At 39.8% G+C, this 19621-nt stretch overlaps 1 protein-coding gene across 1 annotated transcript in view; it reads right to left on the bottom strand.

Annotated features, from left to right (window-relative positions):
• LOC137375049 (fibrillin-1-like) overlaps positions 1 to 19621 on the bottom strand; it is a 55026-nt gene that overhangs the window by 7630 nt on the left and 27775 nt on the right. Inside the window, exons 4-18 of the mRNA XM_068041674.1 lie at positions 18360 to 18601; positions 17666 to 17791; positions 15779 to 15904; positions 15085 to 15210; positions 13198 to 13323; positions 12504 to 12629; positions 10617 to 10742; positions 9923 to 10048; positions 8036 to 8161; positions 7342 to 7467; positions 5455 to 5580; positions 4761 to 4886; positions 2874 to 2999; positions 2180 to 2305; positions 293 to 418 (exon numbers count right to left, since the gene is read on the bottom strand). Coding sequence (XP_067897775.1) covers positions 293 to 418; positions 2180 to 2305; positions 2874 to 2999; positions 4761 to 4886; positions 5455 to 5580; positions 7342 to 7467; positions 8036 to 8161; positions 9923 to 10048; positions 10617 to 10742; positions 12504 to 12629; positions 13198 to 13323; positions 15085 to 15210; positions 15779 to 15904; positions 17666 to 17791; positions 18360 to 18601 — 2006 coding nt within the window. The remainder of the gene's footprint in view (positions 1 to 292; positions 419 to 2179; positions 2306 to 2873; positions 3000 to 4760; positions 4887 to 5454; positions 5581 to 7341; positions 7468 to 8035; positions 8162 to 9922; positions 10049 to 10616; positions 10743 to 12503; positions 12630 to 13197; positions 13324 to 15084; positions 15211 to 15778; positions 15905 to 17665; positions 17792 to 18359; positions 18602 to 19621) is intronic.

The following is a 19621-nucleotide window of genomic DNA, read 5'->3' as shown; positions in this document are numbered from 1 at the left end:
GGAAGGTTGTTTAATTGCAAAGCACAAACCTTTGATCGGAAACTGTGATTCTTACTTTCAGTTTCTGAGACAATTATTAATTTGCCACAAAGGATATCATTTTCTGCAGTCAAAATGACTCTGTTGCATACAGGTACAGATTGTTGTATTCAGCCTCTGATCCTTTAAATATGAAGGAGCACATTGAGGTGCTTCAATTCATCTAGAATGTGTAGGGCATTGAGAGTTATAGGATGGTCTGTAAGTTCAAATCAAAAATTGCAGAGAACCTGTGTGTTTGAAGATTTCCTACCATCACAAAGGGAACTGTTCATCATGTTGATGCTGAAGCCAGGATAGCAACTGCATGTAAAGCTTCCATTTGTATTGGTGCAGATTTGTTGACAAGTTGATGTGTTGGTTGCACATTCATCAATGTCTGAAGAGAAAAGTCCAGTTATCCCTCGCTCAGTTAGATGCGCATTAAACGATACATTGTCTACCACATCATGTGTTTTCAAGACATCATGATGCACTATACAATTTTTGATTCCTCTTTACAGTCAACAGCAATATCATTACTGGTGTTTTGTTTTCCAACATAAAACTGGCACATAAACTTATTAATGTATGGAAGCTATTGACAAATGACTTTCCTCTCTTGCCGTCAGCAACCACAATGTTCCTGCCCCAATTTATGTTAAATGACAGGAGCATTGAATAAGTGCATGGCTGGAGATGCACATCATAAGGCTCTGAGCAGATATTGTGAACCCTACTTGCAATTTCAGAGGAACTGTTTGATTTACCTCAACTGATATCGTATTGCTGAGTTGCTCCTGCAGACAGCTGGCACAGGCATGATGGGCCAAATGGCCTCCTTCTGTGCTGTAGCCATCCTATGATTCAAATATTCTGCAATCGGAACATCCCTATTGCACTGCGGCACAGAATATAGCAGGGAGACACTGATTGTTCAATTATTCAGGTGCACGAACGACTTTGCTTAAAGTCATCGCGATTCTGCAGGGCATTGAGAGCTTTTAGATGGAGTTACCAGGCTCACAGAGAGAACAGTGTTGAAACATGAAATGAGCTGGAGGAATATGAGAAAACGTAGCCGTTGAACAAAGCTAAAAGAAAATTCACACTTTGTTACCCAGCAACAGGGAGGGTGAGGTCAGGTGATCTAGTCCTGCTCTACCAGTCAACATGTTTGTCTGTTGACGACATGTCCATTATTAACATCTGGAATTGCCTTGAAAAGGCACATTGACATGTAAAACAGCCCATTCCATGTTAATGACTCCTATCATCAAAGATTGGGCTCGCAAAGGCTTTTGCAGGCAGAATTACTCCAAAGCCAAGGTCAAGATAATAGGTGCAAATTAACACCTATTTATCAAAATGGATCACATTCAGATGCCATTTTGTAACCATGGTCCCCACATCCTGGGACATTGTACGAATACCACAGGGAAGAGTGTCTTGAATCACCTGACTGAAACCACAACCTGGTGAGTTTTTACCTTTAAAGAAGTAACTTCACAGAGAGAGAGGGGGAGACAGAAAATTATTCAGCAAGAGAAGCTGTAAGATCAATCCAGCTGAGCAAGGAGCCCTGCAAGCACTATCTTTAAACTACTGAGGTAGAGAAATTGAAAGGTGACGGTGAAAACCCCCCCGTCTAAGATACTGAACCTGACTTCCGCCACCAACTTCAGACTGACATTTAACCAAAGGAGTCAATGACTCTGCTTCATTTCCAAGACAAGGAACATTCAGGCCTGCAACGCAATTAAAAATCGCTCGCAGAAATCGAAGAAGGTTTCAAAGTGAATTCTCTTTAAAACAATCGAACTCCAATTGCATGCTACCCTCTACTCTCTACCTTTTCTTTTGTGTGTGCATGTGCATGTGCATGTATGATTGATTGAGTGAGTGAGCTGGCAAACATTTTACATTGTTGTTTCAATAAATAGTTATCATTACTTTTCAACTGACAAGAAAATCTGCCCTTGGTTTGTTTATTTGATGCTTAAAACACTCAGGGAATAAGACACTATATTTTTTCAAAAGCTATCTGAATTCAGTTAAGAGGTGAGAAGTGAAAGTCACACACACCATTTCCCCGGTCTGTAACAGAGTGTAATTTGAAATCATCGGTTGCAATGAATCTGTGTGTTTGAAGATTTCCTACCATCACAAAGAGAAGTGTTTGTCATGTTGATGTTGAAGCCAGGATAGCAACTGCATTTAAAGCTTCCATTTGTATTGGTGCAGATTTGCTGGCAGGTTGATGTGTTGGTTGTACATTCATTAATATCTGCAGAAAAAAGTCCAATTATTCTCCGTTCAATCTGATTAATATTCGACCATACATTGTCAATCGATAGCACATGTCTTCAAAACATCATGATGCACTACGACATTCTTCGATTCCTCTTTACATTCAACAGAAATAACATGGGTGTAGATATTTTTACAAGCATATCATTAGCATTACATAAAATTACAAATGTATGGCTATTATTGGCCATGACATTCCTCTCCAGCCATCGCCAAACTATAATGTTACTGTTCCCTTTTCGGCTAAACAACAGGAAGGTTGTTTAATTGCAAAGCACAAACCTTTGATCGGAAACTGTGATTCTTACTTTCAGTTTCTGAGACAATTATTAATTTGCCACAAAGGATATCATTTTCTGCAGTCAAAATGACTCTGTTGCATACAGGTACAGATTGTTGTATTCAGCCTCTGATTCTTTAAATATGAAGGAGCACATTGAGGTGCTTCAATTCATCTAGAATGTGTAGGGCATTGAGAGTTATAGGATGGTCTGTAAGTTCAAATCAAAAATTGCAGAGAACCTGTGTGTTTGAAGATTTCCTACCATCACAAAGGGAACTGTTCATCATGTTGATGCTGAAGCCAGGATAGCAACTGCATGTAAAGCTTCCATTTGTATTGGTGCAGATTTGTTGACAAGTTGATGTGTTGGTTGCACATTCATCAATGTCTGAAGAGAAAAGTCCAGTTATCCCTCGCTCAGTTAGATGCGCATTAAACGATACATTGTCTACCACATCATGTGTTTTCAAGACATCATGATGCACTATACAATTTTTGATTCCTCTTTACAGTCAACAGCAATATCATTACTGGTGTTTTGTTTTCCAACATAAAACTGGCATATAAACTTATTAATGTATGGAAGCTATTGACAAATGACTTTCCTCTCTTGCCGTCAGCAACCACAATGTTCCTGCCCCAATTTATGTTAAATGACAGGAGCATTGAATAAGTGCATGGCTGGAGATGCACATCATAAGGCTCTGAGCAGATATTGTGAACCCTACTTGCAATTTCAGAGGAACTGTTTGATTTACCTCAACTGATATCGTATTGCTGAGTTGCTCCTGCAGACAGCTGGCACAGGCATGATGGGCCAAATGGCCTCCTTCTGTGCTGTAGCCATCCTATGATTCAAATATTCTGCAATCGGAACATCCCTATTGCACTGCGGCACAGAATATAGCAGGGAGACACTGATTGTTCAATTATTCAGGTGCACGAACGACTTTGCTTAAAGTCATCGCGATTCTGCAGGGCATTGAGAGCTTTTAGATGGAGTTACCAGGCTCACAGAGAGAACAGTGTTGAAACATGAAATGAGCTGGAGGAATATGAGAAAACGTAGCCGTTGAACAAAGCTAAAAGAAAATTCACACTTTGTTACCCAGCAACAGGGAGGGTGAGGTCAGGTGATCTAGTCCTGCTCTACCAGTCAACATGTTTGTCTGTTGACGACATGTCCATTATTAACATCTGGAATTGCCTTGAAAAGGCACATTGACATGTAAAACAGCCCATTCCATGTTAATGACTCCTATCATCAAAGATCGGGCTCGCAAAGGCTTTTGCAGGCAGAATTACTCCAAAGCCAAGGTCAAGATAATAGGTGCAAATTAACACCTATTTATCAAAATGGATCACATTCAGATGCCATTTTGTAACCATGGTCCCCACATCCTGGGACATTGTACGAATACCACAGGGAAGAGTGTCTTGAATCACCTGACTGAAACCACAACCTGGTGAGTTTTTACCTTTAAAGAAGTAACTTCACAGAGAGAGAGGGGGAGACAGAAAATTATTCAGCAAGAGAAGCTGTAAGATCAATCCAGCTGAGCAAGGAGCCCTGCAAGCACTATCTTGAAACTACTGAGGTAGAGAAGGTGAAAGGTGACGGTGAAAACCCCCCCGTCTAAGATACTGAACCTGACTTCCGCCACCAACTTCAGACTGACATTTAACCAAAGGAGTCAATGACTCTGCTTCATTTCCAAGACAAGGAACATTCAGGCCTGCAACGCAATTAAAAATCGCTCGCAGAAATCGAAGAAGGTTTCAAAGTGAATTCTCTTTAAAACAATCGAACTCCAATTGCATGCTACCCTCTACTCTCTACCTTTTCTTTTGTGTGTGCATGTGCATGTGCATGTATGATTGATTGAGTGAGTGAGCTGGCAAACATTTTACATTGTTGTTTCAATAAATAGTTATCATTACTTTTCAACTGACAAGAAAATCTGCCCTTGGTTTGTTTATTTGATGCTTAAAACACTCAGGGAATAAGACACTATATTTTTTCAAAAGCTATCTGAATTCAGTTAAGAGGTGAGAAGTGAAAGTCACACACACCATTTCCCCGGTCTGTAACAGAGTGTAATTTGAAATCATCAGTTGCAATGAATCTGTGTGTTTGAAGATTTCCTACCATCACAAAGAGAAGTGTTTGTCATGTTGATGTTGAAGCCAGGATAGCAACTGCATTTAAAGCTTCCATTTGTATTGGTGCAGATTTGCTGGCAGGTTGATGTGTTGGTTGTACATTCATTAATATCTGCAGAAAAAAGTCCAATTATTCTCCGTTCAATCTGATTAATATTCGACCATACATTGTCAATCGATAGCACATGTCTTCAAAACATCATGATGCACTACGACATTCTTCGATTCCTCTTTACATTCAACAGAAATAACATGGGTGTAGATATTTTTACAAGCATATCATTAGCATTACATAAAATTACAAATGTATGGCTATTATTGGCCATGACATTCCTCTCCAGCCATCGCCAAACTATAATGTTACTGTTCCCTTTTCGGCTAAACAACAGGAAGGTTGTTTAATTGCAAAGCACAAACCTTTGATCGGAAACTGTGATTCTTACTTTCAGTTTCTGAGACAATTATTAATTTGCCACAAAGGATATCATTTTCTGCAGTCAAAATGACTCTGTTGCATACAGGTACAGATTGTTGTATTCAGCCTCTGATCCTTTAAATATGAAGGAGCACATTGAGGTGCTTCAATTCATCTAGAATGTGTAGGGCATTGAGAGTTATAGGATGGTCTGTAAGTTCAAATCAAAAATTGCAGAGAACCTGTGTGTTTGAAGATTTCCTACCATCACAAAGGGAACTGTTCATCATGTTGATGCTGAAGCCAGGATAGCAACTGCATGTAAAGCTTCCATTTGTATTGGTGCAGATTTGTTGACAAGTTGATGTGTTGGTTGCACATTCATCAATGTCTGAAGAGAAAAGTCCAGTTATCCCTCGCTCAGTTAGATGCGCATTAAACTAGACATTGTCTACCACATCATGTGTTTTCAAGACATCATGATGCACTATACAATTTTTGATTCCTCTTTACAGTCAACAGCAATATCATTACTGGTGTTTTGTTTTCCAACCTAAAACTGGCACATAAACTTATTAATGTATGGAAGCTATTGACAAATGACTTTCCTCTCTTGCCGTCAGCAACCACAATGTTCCTGCCCCAATTTATGTTAAATGACAGGAGCATTGAATAAGTGCATGGCTGGAGATGCACATCATAAGGCTCTGAGCAGATATTGTGAACCCTACTTGCAATTTCAGAGGAACTGTTTGATTTACCTCAACTGATATCGTATTGCTGAGTTGCTCCTGCAGACAGCTGGCACAGGCATGATGGGCCAAATGGCCTCCTTCTGTGCTGTAGCCATCCTATGATTCAAATATTCTGCAATCGGAACATCCCTATTGCACTGCGGCACAGAATATAGCAGGGAGACACTGATTGTTCAATTATTCAGGTGCACGAACGACTTTGCTTAAAGTCATCGCGATTCTGCAGGGCATTGAGAGCTTTTAGATGGAGTTACCAGGCTCACAGAGAGAACAGTGTTGAAACATGAAATGAGCTGGAGGAATATGAGAAAACGTAGCCGTTGAACAAAGCTAAAAGAAAATTCACACTTTGTTACCCAGCAACAGGGAGGGTGAGGTCAGGTGATCTAGTCCTGCTCTACCAGTCAACATGTTTGTCTGTTGACGACATGTCCATTATTAACATCTGGAATTGCCTTGAAAAGGCACATTGACATGTAAAACAGCCCATTCCATGTTAATGACTCCTATCATCAAAGATTGGGCTCGCAAAGGCTTTTGCAGGCAGAATTACTCCAAAGCCAAGGTCAAGATAATAGGTGCAAATTAACACCTATTTATCAAAATGGATCACATTCAGATGCCATTTTGTAACCATGGTCCCCACATCCTGGGACATTGTACGAATACCACAGGGAAGAGTGTCTTGAATCACCTGACTGAAACCACAACCTGGTGAGTTTTTACCTTTAAAGAAGTAACTTCACAGAGAGAGAGGGGGAGACAGAAAATTATTCAGCAAGAGAAGCTGTAAGATCAATCCAGCTGAGCAAGGAGCCCTGCAAGCACTATCTTTAAACTACTGAGGTAGAGAAATTGAAAGGTGACGGTGAAAACCCCCCCGTCTAAGATACTGAACCTGACTTCCGCCACCAACTTCAGACTGTCATTTAACCAAAGGAGTCAATGACTCTGCTTCATTTCCAAGACAAGGAACATTCAGGCCTGCAACGCAATTAAAAATCGCTCGCAGAAATCGAAGAAGGTTTCAAAGTGAATTCTCTTTAAAACAATCGAACTCCAATTGCATGCTACCCTCTACTCTCTACCTTTTCTTTTGTGTGTGCATGTGCATGTGCATGTATGATTGATTGAGTGAGTGAGCTGGCAAACATTTTACATTGTTGTTTCAATAAATAGTTATCATTACTTTTCAACTGACAAGAAAATCTGCCCTTGGTTTGTTTATTTGATGCTTAAAACACTCAGGGAATAAGACACTATATTTTTTCAAAAGCTATCTGAATTCAGTTAAGAGGTGAGAAGTGAAAGTCACACACACCATTTCCCCGGTCTGTAACAGAGTGTAATTTGAAATCATCGGTTGCAATGAATCTGTGTGTTTGAAGATTTCCTACCATCACAAAGAGAAGTGTTTGTCATGTTGATGTTGAAGCCAGGATAGCAACTGCATTTAAAGCTTCCATTTGTATTGGTGCAGATTTGCTGGCAGGTTGATGTGTTGGTTGTACATTCATTAATATCTGCAGAAAAAAGTCCAATTATTCTCCGTTCAATCTGATTAATATTCGACCATACATTGTCAATCGATAGCACATGTCTTCAAAACATCATGATGCACTACGACATTCTTCGATTCCTCTTTACATTCAACAGAAATAACATGGGTGTAGATATTTTTACAAGCATATCATTAGCATTACATAAAATTACAAATGTATGGCTATTATTGGCCATGACATTCCTCTCCAGCCATCGCCAAACTATAATGTTACTGTTCCCTTTTCGGCTAAACAACAGGAAGGTTGTTTAATTGCAAAGCACAAACCTTTGATCGGAAACTGTGATTCTTACTTTCAGTTTCTGAGACAATTATTAATTTGCCACAAAGGATATCATTTTCTGCAGTCAAAATGACTCTGTTGCATACAGGTACAGATTGTTGTATTCAGCCTCTGATTCTTTAAATATGAAGGAGCACATTGAGGTGCTTCAATTCATCTAGAATGTGTAGGGCATTGAGAGTTATAGGATGGTCTGTAAGTTCAAATCAAAAATTGCGGAGAACCTGTGTGTTTGAAGATTTCCTACCATCACAAAGGGAACTGTTCATCATGTTGATGCTGAAGCCAGGATAGCAACTGCATGTAAAGCTTCCATTTGTATTGGTGCAGATTTGTTGACAAGTTGATGTGTTGGTTGCACATTCATCAATGTCTGAAGAGAAAAGTCCAGTTATCCCTCGCTCAGTTAGATGCGCATTAAACGATACATTGTCTACCACATCATGTGTTTTCAAGACATCATGATGCACTATACAATTTTTGATTCCTCTTTACAGTCAACAGCAATATCATTACTGGTGTTTTGTTTTCCAACATAAAACTGGCATATAAACTTATTAATGTATGGAAGCTATTGACAAATGACTTTCCTCTCTTGCCGTCAGCAACCACAATGTTCCTGCCCCAATTTATGTTAAATGACAGGAGCATTGAATAAGTGCATGGCTGGAGATGCACATCATAAGGCTCTGAGCAGATATTGTGAACCCTACTTGCAATTTCAGAGGAACTGTTTGATTTACCTCAACTGATATCGTATTGCTGAGTTGCTCCTGCAGACAGCTGGCACTGGCATGATGGGCCAAATGGCCTCCTTCTGTGCTGTAGCCATCCTATGATTCAAATATTCTGCAATCGGAACATCCCTATTGCACTGCGGCACAGAATATAGCAGGGAGACACTGATTGTTCAATTATTCAGGTGCACGAACGACTTTGCTTAAAGTCATCGCGATTCTGCAGGGCATTGAGAGCTTTTAGATGGAGTTACCAGGCTCACAGAGAGAACAGTGTTGAAACATGAAATGAGCTGGAGGAATATGAGAAAACGTAGCCGTTGAACAAAGCTAAAAGAAAATTCACACTTTGTTACCCAGCAACAGGGAGGGTGAGGTCAGGTGATCTAGTCCTGCTCTACCAGTCAACATGTTTGTCTGTTGACGACATGTCCATTATTAACATCTGGAATTGCCTTGAAAAGGCACATTGACATGTAAAACAGCCCATTCCATGTTAATGACTCCTATCATCAAAGATCGGGCTCGCAAAGGCTTTTGCAGGCAGAATTACTCCAAAGCCAAGGTCAAGATAATAGGTGCAAATTAACACCTATTTATCAAAATGGATCACATTCAGATGCCATTTTGTAACCATGGTCCCCACATCCTGGGACATTGTACGAATACCACAGGGAAGAGTGTCTTGAATCACCTGACTGAAACCACAACCTGGTGAGTTTTTACCTTTAAAGAAGTAACTTCACAGAGAGAGAGGGGGAGACAGAAAATTATTCAGCAAGAGAAGCTGTAAGATCAATCCAGCTGAGCAAGGAGCCCTGCAAGCACTATCTTGAAACTACTGAGGTAGAGAAGGTGAAAGGTGACGGTGAAAACCCCCCCGTCTAAGATACTGAACCTGACTTCCGCCACCAACTTCAGACTGACATTTAACCAAAGGAGTCAATGACTCTGCTTCATTTCCAAGACAAGGAACATTCAGGCCTGCAACGCAATTAAAAATCGCTCGCAGAAATCGAAGAAGGTTTCAAAGTGAATTCTCTTTAAAACAATCGAACTCCAATTGCATGCTACCCTCTACTCTCTACCTTTTCTTTTGTGTGTGCATGTGCATGTGCATGTATGATTGATTGAGTGAGTGAGCTGGCAAACATTTTACATTGTTGTTTCAATAAATAGTTATCATTACTTTTCAACTGACAAGAAAATCTGCCCTTGGTTTGTTTATTTGATGCTTAAAACACTCAGGGAATAAGACACTATATTTTTTCAAAAGCTATCTGAATTCAGTTAAGAGGTGAGAAGTGAAAGTCACACACACCATTTCCCCGGTCTGTAACAGAGTGTAATTTGAAATCATCAGTTGCAATGAATCTGTGTGTTTGAAGATTTCCTACCATCACAAAGAGAAGTGTTTGTCATGTTGATGTTGAAGCCAGGATAGCAACTGCATTTAAAGCTTCCATTTGTATTGGTGCAGATTTGCTGGCAGGTTGATGTGTTGGTTGTACATTCATTAATATCTGCAGAAAAAAGTCCAATTATTCTCCGTTCAATCTGATTAATATTCGACCATACATTGTCAATCGATAGCACATGTCTTCAAAACATCATGATGCACTACGACATTCTTCCATTCCTCTTTACATTCAACAGAAATAACATGGGTGTAGATATTTTTACAAGCATATCATTAGCATTACATAAAATTACAAATGTATGGCTATTATTGGCCATGACATTCCTCTCCAGCCATCGCCAAACTATAATGTTACTGTTCCCTTTTCGGCTAAACAACAGGAAGGTTGTTTAATTACAAAGCACAAACCTTTGATCGGAAACTGTGATTCTTACTTTCAGTTTCTGAGACAATTATTAATTTGCCACAAAGGATATCATTTTCTGCAGTCAAAATGACTCTGCTGCATACAGGTACAGATTGTTGTATTCAGCCTCTGATTCTTTAAATATGAAGGAGCACATTGAGGTGCTTCAATTCATCTAGAATTTGTAGGGCATTGAGAGTTATAGGATGGTCTGTAAGTTCAAATCAAAAATTGCAGAGAACCTGTGTGTTTGAAGATTTCCTACCATCACAAAGGGAACTGTTCATCATGTTGATGCTGAAGCCAGGATAGCAACTGCATGTAAAGCTTCCATTTGTATTGGTGCAGATTTGTTGACAAGTTGATGTGTTGGTTGCACATTCATCAATGTCTGAAGAGAAAAGTCCAGTTATCCCTCGCTCAGTTAGATGCGCATTAAACTAGACATTGTCTACCACATCATGTGTTTTCAAGACATCATGATGCACTATACAATTTTTGATTCCTCTGTACAGTCAACAGCAATATCATTACTGGTGTTTTGTTTTCCAACATAAAACTGGCATATAAACTTATTAATGTATGGAAGCTATTGACAAATGACTTTCCTCTCTTGCCGTCAGCAACCACAATCTTCCTGCCCCAATTTATGTTAAATGACAGGAGCATTGAATAAGTGCATGGCTGGAGATGCACATCATAAGGCTCTGAGCAGATATTGTGAACCCTGCCTGCAATTTCAGAGGAACTGTTTGATTTACCTCAACTGATATCGTATTGCTGAGTTGCTCCTGCAGACAGCTGGCACTGGCATGATGGGCCAAATGGCCTCCTTCTGTGCTGTAGCCATCCTATGATTCAAATATTCTGCAATCGGAACATCCCTATTGCACTGCGGCACAGAATATAGCAGGGAGACACTGATTGTTCAATTATTCAGGTGCACGAACGACTTTGCTTAAAGTCATCGCGATTCTGCAGGGCATTGAGAGCTTTTAGATGGAGTTACCAGGCTCACAGAGAGAACAGTGTTGAAACATGAAATGAGCTGGAGGAATATGAGAAAACGTAGCCGTTGAACAAAGCTAAAAGAAAATTCACACTTTGTTACCCAGCAACAGGGAGGGTGAGGTCAGGTGATCTAGTCCTGCTCTACCAGTCAACATGTTTGTCTGTTGACGACATGTCCATTATTAACATCTGGAATTGCCTTGAAAAGGCACATTGACATGTAAAACAGCCCATTCCATGTTAATGACTCCTATCATCAAAGATCGGGCTCGCAAAGGCTTTTGCAGGCAGAATTACTCCAAAGCCAAGGGCAAGATAATAGGTGCAAATTAACACCTATTTATCAAAATGGATCACATTCAGATGCCATTTTGTAACCATGGTCCCCACATCCTGGGACATTGTACGAATACCACAGGGAAGAGTGTCTTGAATCACCTGACTGAAACCACAACCTGGTGAGTTTTTACCTTTAAAGAAGTAACTTCACAGAGAGAGAGGGGGAGACAGAAAATTATTCAGCAAGAGAAGCTGTAAGATCAATCCAGCTGAGCAAGAAGCCCTGCAAGCACTATCTTTAAACTACTGAGGTAGAGAAGGTGAAAGGTGACGGTGAAAACCCCCCCGTCTAAGATACTGAACCTGACTTCCGCCACCAACTTCAGACTGACATTTAACCAAAGGAGTCAATGACTCTGCTTCATTTCCAAGACAAGGAACATTCAGGCCTGCAACGCAATTAAAAATCGCTCGCAGAAATCGAAGAAGGTTTCAAAGTGAATTCTCTTTAAAACAATCGAACTCCAATTGCATGCTACCCTCTACTCTCTACCTTTTCTTTTGTGTGTGCATGTGCATGTGCATGTATGATTGATTGAGTGAGTGAGCTGGCAAACATTTTACATTGTTGTTTCAATAAATAGTTATCATTACTTTTCAACTGACAAGAAAATCTGCCCTTGGTTTGTTTATTTGATGCTTAAAACACTCAGGGAATAAGACACTATATTTTTTCAAAAGCTATCTGAATTCAGTTAAGAGGTGAGAAGTGAAAGTCACACACACCATTTCCCCGGTCTGTAACAGAGTGTAATTTGAAATCATCAGTTGCAATGAATCTGTGTGTTTGAAGATTTCCTACCATCACAAAGAGAAGTGTTTGTCATGTTGATGTTGAAGCCAGGATAGCAACTGCATTTAAAGCTTCCATTTGTATTGGTGCAGATTTGCTGGCAGGTTGATGTGTTGGTTGTACATTCATTAATATCTGCAGAAAAAAGTCCAATTATTCTCCGTTCAATCTGATTAATATTCGACCATACATTGTCAATCGATAGCACATGTCTTCAAAACATCATGATGCACTACGACATTCTTCGATTCCTCTTTACATTCAACAGAAATAACATGGGTGTAGATATTTTTACAAGCATATTATTAGCATTACATAAAATTACAAATGTATGGCTATTATTGGCCATGACATTCCTCTCCAGCCATCGCCAAACTATAATGTTACTGTTCCCTTTTCGGCTAAACAACAGGAAGGTTGTTTAATTGCAAAGCACAAACCTTTGATCGGAAACTGTGATTCTTACTTTCAGTTTCTGAGACAATTATTAATTTGCCACAAAGGATATCATTTTCTGCAGTCAAAATGACTCTGTTGCATACAGGTACAGATTGTTGTATTCAGCCTCTGATTCTTTAAATATGAAGGAGCACATTGAGGTGCTTCAATTCATCTAGAATGTGTAGGGCATTGAGAGTTATAGGATGGTCTGTAAGTTCAAATCAAAAATTGCAGAGAACCTGTGTGTTTGAAGATTTCCTACCATCACAAAGGGAACTGTTCATCATGTTGATGCTGAAGCCAGGATAGCAACTGCATGTAAAGCTTCCATTTGTATTGGTGCAGATTTGTTGACAAGTTGATGTGTTGGTTGCACATTCATCAATGTCTGAAGAGAAAAGTCCAGTTATCCCTCGCTCAGTTAGATGCGCATTAAACGATACATTGTCTACCACATCATGTGTTTTCAAGACATCATGATGCACTATACAATTTTTGATTCCTCTTTACAGTCAACAGCAATATCATTACTGGTGTTTTGTTTTCCAACATAAAACTGGCATATAAACTTATTAATGTATGGAAGCTATTGACAAATGACTTTCCTCTCTTGCCGTCAGCAACCACAATGTTCCTGCCCCAATTTATGTTAAATGACAGGAGCATTGAATAAGTGCATGGCTGGAGATGCACATCATAAGGCTCTGAGCAGATATTGTGAACCCTACTTGCAATTTCAGAGGAACTGTTTGATTTACCTCAACTGATATCGTATTGCTGAGTTGCTCCTGCAGACAGCTGGCACAGGCATGATGGGCCAAATGGCCTCCTTCTGTGCTGTAGCCATCCTATGATTCAAATATTCTGCAATCGGAACATCCCTATTGCACTGCGGCACAGAATATAGCAGGGAGACACTGATTGTTCAATTATTCAGGTGCACGAACGACTTTGCTTAAAGTCATCGCGATTCTGCAGGGCATTGAGAGCTTTTAGATGGAGTTACCAGGCTCACAGAGAGAACAGTGTTGAAACATGAAATGAGCTGGAGGAATATGAGAAAACGTAGCCGTTGAACAAAGCTAAAAGAAAATTCACACTTTGTTACCCAGCAACAGGGAGGGTGAGGTCAGGTGATCTAGTCCTGCTCTACCAGTCAACATGTTTGTCTGTTGACGACATGTCCATTATTAACATCTGGAATTGCCTTGAAAAGGCACATTGACATGTAAAACAGCCCATTCCATGTTAATGACTCCTATCATCAAAGATTGGGCTCGCAAAGGCTTTTGCAGGCAGAATTACTCCAAAGCCAAGGTCAAGATAATAGGTGCAAATTAACACCTATTTATCAAAATGGATCACATTCAGATGCCATTTTGTAACCATGGTCCCCACATCCTGGGACATTGTACGAATACCACAGGGAAGAGTGTCTTGAATCACCTGACTGAAACCACAACCTGGTGAGTTTTTACCTTTAAAGAAGTAACTTCACAGAGAGAGAGGGGGAGACAGAAAATTATTCAGCAAGAGAAGCTGTAAGATCAATCCAGCTGAGCAAGGAGCCCTGCAAGCACTATCTTGAAACTACTGAGGTAGAGAAGGTGAAAGGTGACGGTGAAAACCCCCCCGTCTAAGATACTGAACCTGACTTCCGCCACCAACTTCAGACTGACATTTAACCAAAGGAGTCAATGACTCTGCTTCATTTCCAAGACAAGGAACATTCAGGCCTGCAACGCAATTAAAAATCGCTCGCAGAAATCGAAGAAGGTTTCAAAGTGAATTCTCTTTAAAACAATCGAACTCCAATTGCATGCTACCCTCTACTCTCTACCTTTTCTTTTGTGTGTGCATGTGCATGTGCATGTATGATTGATTGAGTGAGTGAGCTGGCAAACATTTTACATTGTTGTTTCAATAAATAGTTATCATTACTTTTCAACTGACAAGAAAATCTGCCCTTGGTTTGTTTATTTGATGCTTAAAACACTCAGGGAATAAGACACTATATTTTTTCAAAAGCTATCTGAATTCAATTAAGAGGTGAGAAGTGAAAGTCACACACACCATTTCCCCGGTCTGTAACAGAGTGTAATTTGAAATCATCAGTTGCAATGAATCTGTGTGTTTGAAGATTTCCTACCATCACAAAGAGAAGTGTTTGTCATGTTGATGTTGAAGCCAGGATAGCAACTGCATTTAAAGCTTCCATTTGTATTGGTGCAGATTTGCTGGCAGGTTGATGTGTTGGTTGTACATTCATTAATATCTGCAGAAAAAAGTCCAATTATTCTCCGTTCAATCTGATTAATATTCGACCATACATTGTCAATCGATAGCACATGTCTTCAAAACATCATGATGCACTACGACATTCTTCGATTCCTCTTTACATTCAACAGAAATAACATGGGTGTAGATATTTTTACAAGCATATCATTAGCATTACATAAAATTACAAATGTATGGCTATTATTGGCCATGACATTCCTCTCCAGCCATCGCCAAACTATAATGTTACTGTTCCCTTTTCGGCTAAACAACAGGAAGGTTGTTTAATTACAAAGCACAAACCTTTGATCGGAAACTGTGATTCTTACTTTCAGTTTCTGAGACAATTATTAATTTGCCACAAAGGATATCATTTTCTGCAGTCAAAATGACTCTGCTGCATACAGGTACAGATTGTTGTATTCAGCCTCTGATTCTTTAAATATGAAGGAGCACATTGAGGTGCTTCAATTCATCTAGAATTTGTAGGGCATTGAGAGTTATAGGATGGTCTGTAAGTTCAAATCAAAAATTGCAGAGAACCTGTGTGTTTGAAGATTTCCTACCATCACAAAGGGAACTGTTCATCATGTTGATGCTGAAGCCAGGATAGCAACTGCATGTAAAGCTTCCATTTGTATTGGTGCAGATTTGTTGACAAGTTGATGTGTTGGTTGCACATTCATCAATGTCTGAAGAGAAAAGTCCAGTTATCCCTCGCTCAGTTAGATGCGCATTAAACTAGACATTGTCTACCACATCATGTGTTTTCAAGACATCATGATGCACTATACAATTTTTGATTCCTCTTTACAGTCAACAGCAATATCATTACTGGTGTTTTGTTTTCCAACATAAAACTGGCATATAAACTTATTAATGTATGGAAGCTATTGACAAATGACTTTCCTCTCTTGCCGTCAGCAACCACAATCTTCCTGCCCCAATTTATGTTAAATGACAGGAGCATTGAATAAGTGCATGGCTGGAGATGCACATCATAAGGCTCTGAGCAGATATTGTGAACCCTGCCTGCAATTTCAGAGGAACTGTTTGATTTACCTCAACTGATATCGTATTGCTGAGTTGCTCCTGCAGACAGCTGGCACTGGCATGATGGGCCAAATGGCCTCCTTCTGTGCTGTAGCCATCCTATGATTCAAATATTCTGCAATCGGAACATCCCTATTGCACTGCGGCACAGAATATAGCAGGGAGACACTGATTGTTCAATTATTCAGGTGCACGAACGACTTTGCTTAAAGTCATCGCGATTCTGCAGGGCATTGAGAGCTTTTAGATGGAGTTACCAGGCTCACAGAGAGAACAGTGTTGAAACATGAAATGAGCTGGAGGAATATGAGAAAACGTAGCCGTTGAACAAAGCTAAAAGAAAATTCACACTTTGTTACCCAGCAACAGGGAGGGTGAGGTCAGGTGATCTAGTCCTGCTCTACCAGTCAACATGTTTGTCTGTTGACGACATGTCCATTATTAACATCTGGAATTGCCTTGAAAAGGCACATTGACATGTAAAACAGCCCATTCCATGTTAATGACTCCTATCATCAAAGATCGGGCTCGCAAAGGCTTTTGCAGGCAGAATTACTCCAAAGCCAAGGTCAAGATAATAGGTGCAAATTAACACCTATTTATCAAAATGGATCACATTCAGATGCCATTTTGTAACCATGGTCCCCACATCCTGGGACATTGTACGAATACCACAGGGAAGAGTGTCTTGAATCACCTGACTGAAACCACAACCTGGTGAGTTTTTACCTTTAAAGAAGTAACTTCACAGAGAGAGAGGGGGAGACAGAAAATTATTCAGCAAGAGAAGCTGTAAGATCAATCCAGCTGAGCAAGGAGCCCTGCAAGCACTATCTTTAAACTACTGAGGTAGAGAAGGTGAAAGGTGACGGTGAAAACCCCCCCGTCTAAGATACTGAACCTGACTTCCGCCACCAACTTCAGACTGACATTTAACCAAAGGAGTCAATGACTCTGCTTCATTTCCAAGACAAGGAACATTCAGGCCTGCAAAGCAATTAAAAATCGCTCGCAGAAATCGAAGAAGGTTTCAAAGTGAATTCTCTTTAAAACAATCGAACTCCAATTGCATGCTACCCTCTACTCTCTACCTTTTCTTTTGTGTGTGCATGTGCATGTGCATGTATGATTGATTGAGTGAGTGAGCTGGCAAACATTTTACATTGTTGTTTCAATAAATAGTTATCATTACTTTTCAACTGACAAGAAAATCTGCCCTTGGTTTGTTTATTTGATGCTTAAAACACTCAGGGAATAAGACACTATATTTTTTCAAAAGCTATCTGAATTCAGTTAAGAGGTGAGAAGTGAAAGTCACACACACCATTTCCCCGGTCTGTAACAGAGTGTAATTTGAAATCATCGGTTGCAATGAATCTGTGTGTTTGAAGATTTCCTACCATCACAAAGAGAAGTGTTTGTCATGTTGATGTTGAAGCCAGGATAGCAACTGCATTTAAAGCTTCCATTTGTATTGGTGCAGATTTGCTGGCAGGTTGATGTGTTGGTTGTACATTCATTAATATCTGCAGAAAAAAGTCCAATTATTCTCCGTTCAATCTGATTAATATTCGACCATACATTGTCAATCGATAGCACATGTCTTCAAAACATCATGATGCACTACGACATTCTTCGATTCCTCTTTACATTCAACAGAAATAACATGGGTGTAGATATTTTTACAAGCATATCATTAGCATTACATAAAATTACAAATGTATGGCTATTATTGGCCATGACATTCCTCTCCAGCCATCGCCAAACTATAATGTTACTGTTCCCTTTTCGGCTAAACAACAGGAAGGTTGTTTAATTGCAAAGCACAAACCTTTGATCGGAAACTGTGATTCTTACTTTCAGTTTCTGAGACAATTATTAATTTGCCACAAAGGATATCATTTCCTGCAGTCAAAATGACTCTGTTGCATACAGGTACAGATTGTTGTATTCAGCCTCTGATTCTTTAATTACGAAGGAGCACATTAAGGTGCTTCAATTCATCTAGAATTTGTAGGGCATTGAGAGTTATAGGATGGTCTGTAAGTTCAAATCAAAAATTGCAGAGAACCTGTGTGTTTGAAGATTTCCTACCATCACAAAGGGAACTGTTCATCATGTTGATGCTGAAGCCAGGATAGCAACTGCATGTAAAGCTTCCATTTGTATTGGTGCAAATTTGTTGACAAGTTGATGTGTTGCTTGCACATTCATCGATATCTGCCCAGAAAAGTCCAGTTATCCCTCGCTCAGTTAGATGCGCATTAAACGATACATTGTCTAGCACATCATGTGTTTTCAAGACATCATGATGCACTATACAATTTTTGATTCCTCTTTACAGTCAACAGCAATATCATTACTGGTGTTTTGTTTTCCAATCTAAAACTGGCATATAAACTTATTAATGTATGGAAGCGATTGACAAAAGACTTTCCTCTCTTGCCGTCAGCAACCACAATCTTCCTGCCCCAATTTATGTTAAATGACAGGAGCATTGAATAAATGCATGGCTGGAGTTGCATATCATAAGGCTCTGAGCAGATGTTGTGAAACCTACTTCCAATTTCAGAGGAACTGTTTGATTTACCTCAACTGATATCGTATTGCTGAGTTGCTCCTGCAGACAGCTGGCACAGGCATGATGGGCCAAATGGCCTCCTTCTGTGCTGTAGCCATCCTATGATTCAAATATTCTGCAATCGGAACATCCCTATTGCACTGCGGCACAGAATATTGCAGGGAGACACTGATTGTTCAATTATTCAGGAGCACGAACGACTTTGCTTAAAGTCATCGCGATTCTGCAGGGCATTGAGAGCTTTTAGATGGAGTTACCAGGCTCACAGAGAGAACAGTGTTGAAACATGAAATGAGCTACAGGAATTATGAGAAAGCGTAGCTGTTGAACAAAGCTAAAAGAAAATTCACACTTTGTTACCCAGCAACAGGGAGGGTGAGGTCAGGTGATCTCGTCCTGCTCGACCAGTCAACATGTTTGTCTGTTGAAGACATGTCCATTATTAACATCTGGCATTGCCTTGAAAAGGCACATTGACATGTAAAACAGCCCATTCCATGTTAATGACTCCTATCATCAAAGATCGGGCTCGCAAAGGCTTTTGCAGGCAGAATTACTCCAAAGCCAAGGTCAAGATAATAGGTGCAAATTAACACCTATTTATCAAAATGGATCACATTCAGATGCCATTTTGTAACCATGGTCCCCACATCCTGGGACATTGTACGAATACCACAGGGAAGAGTGTCTTGAATCACCTGACTGAAACCACAACCTGGTGAGTTTTTACCTTTAAAGAAGTAACTTCACAGAGAGAGAGGGGGAGACAGAAAAT

This window comes from Heterodontus francisci, chromosome 11, assembly GCF_036365525.1.
Source record: "Heterodontus francisci isolate sHetFra1 chromosome 11, sHetFra1.hap1, whole genome shotgun sequence".
Classification (NCBI taxonomy): Eukaryota; Metazoa; Chordata; class Chondrichthyes; order Heterodontiformes; family Heterodontidae; genus Heterodontus; species Heterodontus francisci.
Note: the sequence above shows the minus strand (reverse complement) of the source record. Positions and strands in the feature narration are given on the sequence as shown.